This window comes from Emydura macquarii, unplaced genomic scaffold, assembly GCF_026122565.2.
Source record: "Emydura macquarii macquarii isolate MOO-44397 ecotype Brisbane River unplaced genomic scaffold, CSIRO-AGI_Emac_v2 contig_2805, whole genome shotgun sequence".
NCBI classification, from domain to species: Eukaryota; Metazoa; Chordata; order Testudines; family Chelidae; genus Emydura; species Emydura macquarii.
The window spans coordinates 5,291,223-5,301,596 of NW_027132942.1; the positions used below are offsets into that span (position 1 = coordinate 5,291,223).

At 44.3% G+C, this 10,374-nt stretch overlaps 2 protein-coding genes across 3 annotated transcripts in view; one reads left to right on the forward strand and one right to left on the reverse strand.

Moving 5' to 3' along the window:
- CFAP57 (cilia and flagella associated protein 57) overlaps positions 1–411 on the reverse strand; it is a 124,621-nt gene extending 124,210 nt beyond the window's left edge. For both annotated transcript variants that reach the window (XM_067567742.1, XM_067567741.1), the window contains exon 1: positions 238–411. In XM_067567742.1, coding sequence (XP_067423843.1) covers positions 238–394 — 157 coding nt within the window. In that variant the 5' untranslated portion in view covers positions 395–411. The remainder of the gene's footprint in view (positions 1–237) is intronic.
- Positions 412–744: 333 nt separating this feature from the next.
- On the forward strand, positions 745–10,342 carry EBNA1BP2 (EBNA1 binding protein 2). The gene is made up of 10 exons (XM_067567865.1): positions 745–897; positions 2,407–2,478; positions 2,608–2,691; positions 3,773–3,939; positions 5,317–5,440; positions 8,251–8,340; positions 8,625–8,700; positions 8,990–9,083; positions 9,530–9,692; positions 10,101–10,342. The coding sequence occupies exons 2-10, from the start codon at positions 2,413–2,415 to the stop codon at positions 10,149–10,151; spliced, it is 915 nt and encodes a 304-aa protein (XP_067423966.1). The 5' UTR covers positions 745–897; positions 2,407–2,412; the 3' UTR covers positions 10,152–10,342.
- The last annotated feature ends 32 nt before the right edge of the window (positions 10,343–10,374 follow it).

Here is a 10,374-nt window from a genome sequence, read left to right on the forward strand (position 1 = left end):
TAATTTTTAACGCTGTTTTATTGGAATGTCATATACAAATATATTGACTGTATCCCTCTTCCCACTCTTTTTATATTACCTGTCCTTTTTGGCCCAACTCTGCAAACACTTCAGCACAGATCAAAGGGAAACCAAGTCAACAGGAGCATTCATGTGAATAACGTACAGGAGTGTATAAAACGCCAATGGTAAGCGACACTGTTTATGTGAGAGGGAAGAGAAAGGAAGGGGTGTTACCTGAGATGAATTTCTGCCATTTCTGCTCGAGGTGATATTTCACACAGTTGTTTCCCGATGGGTATATTATTATCTGTTCATCGAAGTAACAAACATTGTTTGCGACTCTAGAGCGGAGCCCAAAGATGTGGAGAGACTGAGCCACGATCACTGACATGATGTCCGCGATGCTGCGGGCTCTGCTCGGAGAGAGACACAGGCTATAAGACAAACTCCCTGCAGCCTCCACGTCCCGCCCGCCGCCCCTGCCCACAGCTCCCCGCTCTCCCGCTACGCCCCCACCAGGCCTGGCTCTCTTCTCCGCGTCCCCCTCGCCACGGGCTCCCCGCTTGAGCGCCCTCCTCTAGTCACACTCCCCTCCCCGCGCCCCCTGCCCGTTCCCCACACACCGCACCGCACCGCTGGGCTGCCTACGATCCTCAGCGCCTCAAGCGCCTGCCCGCTGCGCTGGTCGGACTGTTGCCATGGAGACCGAGTCCTACAAACGAGCCTTTTAACCCGGAAACGGAACTAAGCAGGGCTCAGCTCGGCGTCAGCGGTGGCTTTCGGGAAGCCGGAAGTGAGCTTCTCGCGCGAGCAAGCCGGGGACCTGTGTGTTCGTTCCGCCTTCCGCGTGGCAGGCAGCGAAAGAGAAGGAGAGGAATTGGCTTGTCTGCTGAGGTAAGAGTGGGACCTGTCCTCCCGGGCCCTCTTCCCGGCGGGCCCCAGCACCTCCCCACAGGGCCTTTACCCACCGGCCCCACAGACTGTCCTCCCGCGCTGGACTGAGTGACCCCACGTGGACCGGGACCCCGCTCCTGCTGCCCCCTTCTCCTCGGCCAGACCGTAACTCCTGGGTTTCTTTCCCGCCCGGCCCGCAGCTGGCACGCCTGTGGAGCGTATCTCGGTGCCGAGTTAGCCCTGGGCTGGGGGAGGCGGCCGGAGGGAGTATTTAAACGGCAAGACTCCCCATCTACGCTGGGTTCATGCTGCTGCAGGCCGGCACGGCCCCTCGGCACTGCCCGACACCGCTCCGCGTGCGCCCTCCGCCTCTGAGTCCTGGTGACCACACACCCTGGACTCGTTCGAAACCAGCTTCTCTTTAACGCGGCTCTTGGTGTAAGCTGTGCTTGTACTGACGCTTAAAGGGATGCTGGCTACTTAAAAATCACACTTCTGTTTGAAAACCTTTACTGTTACGGGTGGTGCCTCCCCATCCCGTAAGTAAATAATTATGCACTTGAGTAGTGCCATTGATTTCAGTTGACCACTCATATGTTAAATTACATATGCATAAGTGCTTGCAGGGTTGGGGACTAAAACTTCTATAATTGAAAGCTATTAGAAAGGAGGCTCAGTGAATCTGAGCTGTAGTTAACTTTAATAAGTCATGTAAAAAAGTTACCCTTCCCTGTCTGAGTCCCCTGTCAACTTTTGTGGTTGTATAATAATGTTTCTTTCTTTTTTGCTCTGTGGAAAACATGGTACAAACAGGGGAAATGAATTGAATATGCAGGGAATAGAATGAAATTGACTTTGCTTAAAGTGCTATCAAATGTACTGAGTAAACAAATGGAGAAAATAGAGAAACATTTCCCCTCGATTTCATGTACAGTAACTCAAAGGGTTATTTGTAGTAACAAGTAAAAAAAAAAAAAAAAAAAAAAAGGAAAAATTGGGGTTGCACACATGATTTTACCTCAGTCTTTAAATAGTCTTTATTATATGGAACATATATACAGAGAGCAGAATATTATTGTCACCCTCGTACAACTGAAAAATGAGTTGAATTAATATTACTCAAACTTTCAAAAAAAAAATTATGTTGAGACCAAGCATGAAAACTGAGAATTTCCAGAAAGCTGTGTGTCTAAAAACAGGGCTGTGAATACAATATCTGTGACCACTGTAGTCAAAATCCATTGGAGGAGGAATCTCAGTCTCAGCACTTCAGAACTAGCACATCAGGTAACAATTCCCAGTCAGGGGAACAGAGTATATGTGTACACTGTTCCTGCACAGGGAACATGACACATCCACTCTGCACCCAACCATCTCTTTTGGTCCAGGTTGGGTGCAGGTCAGACTCTCATCCATCTTTATGCAGCTCTGTAGGCACAGAGGTGAAAATGGTATGAGAACCCATATAACACAGAGTACACATCACCTTCATCTGTTTCTTTCTCCAAGTTAAAGATGGCAGACTACCAAAATCAGTCATCAGAGTCTGAGTCAGAAGAATCTGTCATCACTGACAAAGAGGTAAACTTACCTATTTATGGATGTGTGTCAGAATGATAAATCCCTCCCTTTGCCCAAGTGTTCAGACCCTGGCAAGGGACACAATCCACCTTCTCTGGACCAATCCCTGACCAATCTCTTTCTGTGCAGCTCCAGGCAGCATTTTCCAAGGGTGCCCTGAAACCAGGGCTGAATGTTGTGCTTGAGGGGCATCAGAAGTCTCTTAACAATGTGGTGAGTACTATGTCTGTGTTGGCTGTGACTTTGGTGTGCAGGCAAGTGATTATATGTGAGGAGTTTGCATACAAAGGTTGGGCTTGTACATGTGGCTACATATAGGAATCACAGAGTTAGTGAATTAAAAACTCTTAAAAACAGCTGCAAAGGCTTGCTCTTCCCACTCAGACCCTGGGTACATATTTGAGTGGCCTCTGCCCATGCTGCTGCAGCTTCACTGCTATTGTTAATTGAGCTAACTTTGATCTAGCTAGATCAGAGCTAGCTTGAGTATGACTATACTTGTTTTAATCACACCTCCTGATTGCACTGTAGATATACCCATAGAAACGCACTCACTTACCGCCATATGAACTTTAGATTCTTTAATAGTAGTGTTATTTTTGCATGCCCGAGAGTGCTGGGTACTTTGCAGAAATAAGTTAAGTCATATCCCCTGTCTTTGAGAATGCACAATCTAAAATCATATTGCTGTTACATGAAAGTGGGAAGCAAGGAAGGAACAAAATTAGAAGATAACACAGTCACTCATTTAAGTCGTGTATCTGATCTGGTGTTGGATCCTGCCTCTGTTTCCCCTTCTTGGTATTCTCAAACTATACCCAGACTCTTGAGTCAAACACCCCTTCTTGGGGTTTGGTTTATTAAAATAACATCACAGTTAAATGTGAGGTTAAGTTAAGCAAGTCTTTCTCCACTCTGCAGATGTTTTCCCCCAAAACCCATGCTGTCTGCCATTTACTCAAATTGCTTCTTAAGGCTTTTCGGCTCCTGCCCCTCACTGCAAGTAGCTCTAGACCTTTACATCTAGCTGGTATGGAGAGCCCCTTCTCTGGTCCTCTTTGACCCTGCCTCTCCTACAGGAATCTTGCTTCTGTCTTAAATTGAGTTCAGTGGACTGTCTTATCTGCCTCACAAGCCATCACCTGGGGAGGCAGCTAACAAGTCAAGGGTGGGGTTGAGACCAACTCCCTTGGGGCTGCCCATCCTGTTAAAGACATTTAGAATTGGTAGCCTTCAGAAAACAAACTTGTTGTTTTGTGTCTTGCTGTTAATTGAGCTGTGCTTCCTTTTCTAGGATGGCTTGAAACAGTGTTTGTCTGAATTCAAGCGGCACCTAGCCTGGGTGGAAAGGCTGGATGTGACCTTGGGTCAGGCACCAAATGTCATGAGTCCAACCTCATGTCACACACCTGATAAAGCCACCGTCGACCCTGAGGATGACTTCCAGAGAGAGATGAGCTTGTGAGAGGGGTGACATTCTTCTGTGGGGCCCCAGAGTGATACCGCACTCAGTCTATCCATAAATACAACCCTAGTGTTGCATTGCTATCACATCTCGCCATGCACTGCATGCCACCAATGGCATGCTCTTCATCCACATGCTGAGGTCACATCACTTTTAATCCCTAATGCATATACACGTGTAACAACTCCAAACCCCCATACTGCTATATGTCCTCAAAACATAGGCCAAAATAGATCAAAACATCTTAAAGCTTGAAATCCTCCCACGTTTTGGATTCTGAGATTGATTGTGCTTTACCCTCTTTTGGCAGGCCTAGATTATAAAATGATCAACCATGAGAAAATATTTTAGTACTACAAACCTTGGTTGCTACTTAATAGACTCTGAAGAAATTGTGCTTTATATTCAGATAATTCAGCTCTTAGGTAGATAAAAAAGCTTAAATTTAAATATGAAATAAGTGTTGAAGTTTCTTGTCAAGAAAATTCTTTTTTTTACTAAATTCAAATATAAAGTTTTCTTTAGATTTTGTTACAAAATCTAAACTTCAGGAAAAAATAGGATATTAAAACATATCAAGCTGTATTTTTGTGTGGTAAGCACTCAGGTACTTTAGTGATGGTTGGCAGTAGAAAATCCTAAAATTGATTTTTTTTTTTGTATCCATGTTCCCCTGACCAGTGGTCTTGAGTAGATCTGTGACTATTTTCATGTGGGATATTATGTCCTTGAAACAAGTACAGTGAAATCCTCCAGATTCTTGAGTCCTTGAAATTAAGACAGAATCATGGACACTGCAATTTTTTTGCACGTGGTGGTATTTTGTATGTTCTAAACCTACATTAAACCTGCCAAGATAGTTGCACAATGTAGACAAATTGACTGCTGTGCTATTAACCCAATCTTGCAGAAAACTGTCTCCAACAAAACAGCAGCAGCTGCAAAGGTGGTAACTAATTTTCATGCCTAAGTAAGCAAACAATTTTTCCAAAAAATTAATTAAATAAATTATCCCTGTAATGCACCACTAACTTTCCAACGTGAAAATGGAAGTTCCTGTAGCATCTTGGTGTTGTTGCAGTTCTGCCTATTTTATGGTTTGCATTTTACAATTCAATTTGTAAAATTGTAAATTGTATGTTAGCCAGAAAATCAGAAATAGAAAATACAATATGAGCAGTGTGTTTCAATTAATGTTGTTGGCACCTTAATTTCTGGGCTTTTTGCAATGTTAATGTTGCTCTCATAGTTTTGGGATTTAATGTACATTTAATTTATCTTGCTAATAGTTAACATGAGCAGAGTTCCTGATGTCCCTGCCCAGTTTTAGACCTTACTGTTAACTTTAATTTGCTGTCGCATTGTTTTCCCAGTTACCGTCAGGCCCAGGCAGCGGTGTTAAAGGCCCTGCCTTGGCTACATCACCAAAAAGTCCCCACAAGGAGGCCAGATGATTACTTTGCAGAGATGGCCAAATCTGACCAACAGATGCAAAAGGTATTCAACTAGACATTGCATGTCTTGCCTTCCTTTCTGTTCCACACTGTCTGTTTTAGACTACATAAAGCACAAACTTTTAAGATGCACCATTGTTCAGTCAGTGAAACATGGTCAGACTTGAGAAGTCTGTCAGCACATATGGAATCTAGACTACTGGTCTAGTCTGTCTTCAAGAGTGCCCTCTGACAGATGCTTCAGAGTGCAAAAAACACCATAGAATCATAGAATATTAGAGTTGGAAGGGACCTCAGGAGGTCATCTAGTCCAACCCCCTGCTCAAAGCAGGACTAACCTCAGCTATATCATCCCAGCCAGGGCTTTGTCAAGCCTCAGCTTAAATGGACAATTTTGAAATAGTCTGCCCACAGGGAAATTGTAAAATTAAATATAATGATTATAGTGGGAATGAGGAGTCAGGAGTGAACTGGATAAATCAGATATTTTATTCCAGAGTCTGACTGGGAGGTTCAGGGCCCCCACATGGGTGGTGGGGGAAGTACACTTTACTGGGGCCTGGAGGCCCTGAGGGGCCCAGCCCAGGCTGCAACCCCCATTAACATAAGGGAAAAAATTGAGGCTAAATTGTGGATCATGCCTGAGGATATTTATAGAAACTTACTTCCCTGTATCTATGTATCTGTTGTCCAGATCTTGTGAGATTTCCTGGAGCCAATCAGACACAGTATTAGAGCAGTCTCAAGCAACATTCTGAACAGTGAGTTGCTGGGCCTGCTGGCCCGGCCCAGGCCCTTCTGTAGACTAGAGAGTGTGTGCCTGTGCAGTTAAACTAGGACTTGTTGTTTGAGACTGAGAGACAGAGAGATTTGTGCTCCTCTCTGTGACGTGATCTATCATATTAAGATCAAGAACTACTAGTCCCAGAGTTCTTTGTGCATAGGCAGGAGGGAAGGGCAGCTGGTGGGAGGGGGAAAGCAAAGCACCATAAGACAGTGAGAGCCAGTGCTGCTGCTGCTTCTGGTAGGATTTGCAGGCCCAAAATATATGTGAGTAAGTGTCTAATTCACTCACAGTCACACACACCCCATACTGCCATGTCTGGTGATGGCTATAAATACAAATCAGGCAGTCAGAAACTTAAGGAGGTAAAAGGGAATTAAAAGAAGTTAAAGGACACCAATCTATCCTCCAGTTTTTCAAATCAGACAAGGTCTTTCTACAGTCAGGCAATATACTAAGTAGAGAAGCAGATGAACAAAATCAAGATGAAAATTATTTCAATATAGAAACTGTCTATGGCACTGGCAATTGGTGACAAAGACAAGCTGCCAGAACATGTCATGTGACTCCAATATAATGCTCAAAGATAGGTAGTATCACCATTAGCTCCACCACATTCAGAAGGTTTACAAGAAGCAGGAGAGAGTAGTGCTACACTATCTGATTCTTGTCTTTTCAAAGATCCAGGCTTGTGGCCTAAAAACAACAGATTCTATCCGTCAAAAAATCATTCTATCTGGTGTCCTGACTTTTGAAGAAATGCGGAAGCTAAGAAAGTCAGTGCCAAAAGATGTTGATGAGGGGGCTAATTTTGCAATGAAAAATGAAAAAGGCCAGGAAAAAAAAAGCTTTGAAGTTAATTGGCCTAATTATAAAATGTTTGCAGTCACATTGGTCCATTAGAATAAAAAAATCAAGACATTGACAGGATATAATACCTTTATAATGATCAAAAAGTTACAAAATAGTCAGCAAACTTGTAGGACTCTCAGGCTGGGTGTTATGTTAAACAAAAGTAGCAAAGGGGGTGGGGGTGGCATTTTTCAGAAATGTAGAATATGTAACAGTAATTTCAGAATTCAAACTTTTTTCATGGCTTATGAGATTGTATGTCTGGGATGAGGGATTGTGGTATGTGTGTGGGAGTGGGTCCATGTTACAAGTTTGTACTGAGCCTGAAAAAATTATGCTTGGGCCCTGGGTAGGTTCACATTACAGAATTTATTTTTTATAATATTAAAATCACAGGGCTTTTTCTCAATGTTTTGATGGTCTGACAGAATCTTTCTGAAGCCCTTATCCCCAGGGAATTATAGCTTGTTGTGAAGGGATTCACTATGAAAGCAAGGTTTTATTTCTTACTGTTGCTGGTTTTCCTTGGAAGAGCAGAGGCTTATTCTTATGCTTCCATTGTTATCTCCACATATTACAGAACTTTTCCTGTAGGAATCTCTCTAATCTTCGGATTGATTGTATAATTGCAATCTTACCTAAAATCCAGTAAAACCTTTTAATTATTTGGGGTTTAGGTGGAAGGAGAAAGATTCAATTCTGTGACAGGGAGAGGCCAGTGATTTCCCTAACATTATCTAAGATTCCCTTCTAGGGGAACTGCTGGATCTCTTCTATAAATCGAAAAAGATTGTGCACAAGTGATAGTTTTTGTCTCACTCTGTTCAGTAAAAGCTTGTTCTCTTGAGGCTGCACTTGATCTCTGTACATCCCATTAATCTTGTGACCAAATCTGGGTTGAAGAAAACCAGAAGGCCAGGAGTTTCTGCAGGGAGCATTCCCAGCCTTAAGTTATCTGACCCTACTGGAAAGGATGCTGTACCTAAAAATCACTGCATGCAATAGAGAATGTGGCACTGGGTCTAGGCAACAGCCTTAGGAGGACCTTGGGTATTTAATAAATATGGGCTACATTTAGTATATAGTATAAAGATTTACAACATGTTTTATTTTTAGACCTGAATAATGGCCCTACTGATGTGGCTTATACACCTCAGGGTACGCATAGCCATGTCTTCCTTTTGCATAACAGGCACATTATTTTGTTTCCTAATAAGATTCGACACAAGCTTAAGAGCAAACAGGAAGCAATGGAGAAGTCTGAGAAAGCAAAACAGCTTCGTGCACTGAGAAAATATGGCAAAAAGGTGAGGTGGGGCCAGAAAGGAATCCACCACTGGCAAGACCTTGGAGCACTGAGGGTGGCGATCCCAGCTATTGTTTGAGAACTCAGAGAGTGAAACCTCTTGGACAGGGTTTCCAGCTGTTGTTTTGGGATACTGCAGGGGAGGGCCTTGAAAATAGAGCTGTTGGGCCAGTCTAAAGCTCCTGTTAGTGGGTATGGAGGGGGGGAGGGGATAAAGACAGTGAAGCCCTTTGGGAGGATGTGGGGCATAGTAGGGAGCAAAACCCATATTGTTTCTTTTTACAGGTACAAACAGAGGTTCTGCAGAAGAGGCAAAAGGAGAAAGCAACTGTGCTGAATGCAATAAAGAAATACCAGAAAGGTGAAGTTGTCAGTCTCAGCACAAGAGAGTGATGGGGGAGGGGGACAAGGACAGTGAGATAAGAGCACTGCAGGGTGTCATTAACCAGCACTGGAAAAGAGTGAGTTGGAAGAGGGTATTGCTGAACATGGGGGTGCACAAAGCAGCAACAGCAGGACAAAGACTTTAAGTTGGCATTACCCAGTGGGAGATAAAGGTGCCATTAACTAATGCTATAACTTTTACTCAGATTGGAAATTCTTCTGTCTGATTCAGTGGTAGCAGCCTCTGAACCATTCTGCTCTTGCAGGTCTCTCTGACAAGCTGGATTTTCTGGATGGGGAGCAGCCACCACCACATCAGGGAAAGAAGGAAGGAGCTGGCAGTCAACGAATAAAGAAAGGGTGAGATTCGGCCGTTGGAGGCATTGCAGCTAGGACCCATACATCCCCACCTGAGTCAACAAAGCTGCTTTGCAGGGTGGTGCCAGCTATCCCCCTGACATGGCAGCAGATAATTCCTAGCTCTCCATACTAATGTTCAATCTTGTGCACCTCAAGGAGGAGTTGCTGCTGGTAGCCGATCCTTACAAAGAGGAAAAGCTGATTATGAACAGGGTGGGGCAGAGGCTGGAGTGTCTTATATTTTTTTTTGCTCCTCTCCTATGAGAGATGGAGACAAATGGGTCTTTCTGACAGCCAGAAATCTAATGGTATCTAGAGTGATGAGCATCGCTAAGGAGGAGCTGGAGGGGAGCTTCACACATTGCACACATGCTTTCAAGTGAGCTCACTGAGGGAGGGTAGTGGGCTGGGGGCCCAGCAAAGGTGACTGGATGTTTCTGTTTCAGACCAAATGCCAAGCGACGTTACAAGAATCAGAAGTTTGGTTTTGGAGGGAAGAAGAAAGGCTCAAAATGGAACACACGGGAGAGCCACAATGATGTATCCAGCTTCCGGGCTAGTGTGGCCCACAACAAGGGCCCTGGGAAAGCAGGGAAGAAAGGTTCCAATGTGAGTGAGAAGTGCATCCTACACATTACCAACCCTGTGCGTTGGTGAGAGACTGGCCCTGGCCACAGGGGGAAGGGCTATAAGTGTTAGAGGTGGCACGAGCATTATGTATAGGGGGCTATGGGCCACGTATTTGGGGACCAAGGCTGACTAGGTGGTGGGCAAGGCTGGGCAGGTTGGTTTCATATGAGTGGGGAAAGGCAAGTTGCATGCCTAAGGGAATTGTGTGCAGGTAAGTGAGAAAATGCCATGTCTATGCCTACCAGTGTCCTGAGACCCTGCGTGAGAAAAACTGAAAGGTGAATGTTATCGCTCTGTGATATAGCCCCTTCTTTTCCATGCTATAAAGCCAGAAGGAGCGGTGGGACTCAAAACCAGAGATCTGAATTTGTCATTCTCTTTTTACAGAAGAGACCGGGCAAAAAGATGAGGCAGAAAATGAAGAGCCGAACCCGATAAGGATTGAGTGGGATTAACCCTGCTCCCCAGTGACTTTGATTTAGTTCCTGTGTATGTATGAATTGCAGGTATTAGTCCTCCTGCCACTGGAGTCTTCAGTCAGATCTAACTGGTGTAGAGCAAGCTGGATGGTGCCATTTGATGCAGAGTGGCAGTGGAAGTGCATGTACCAGTCACTAATTCCTTTGTATTGTTAGAAATCTTGGAGGAAAACTTTCTGCTT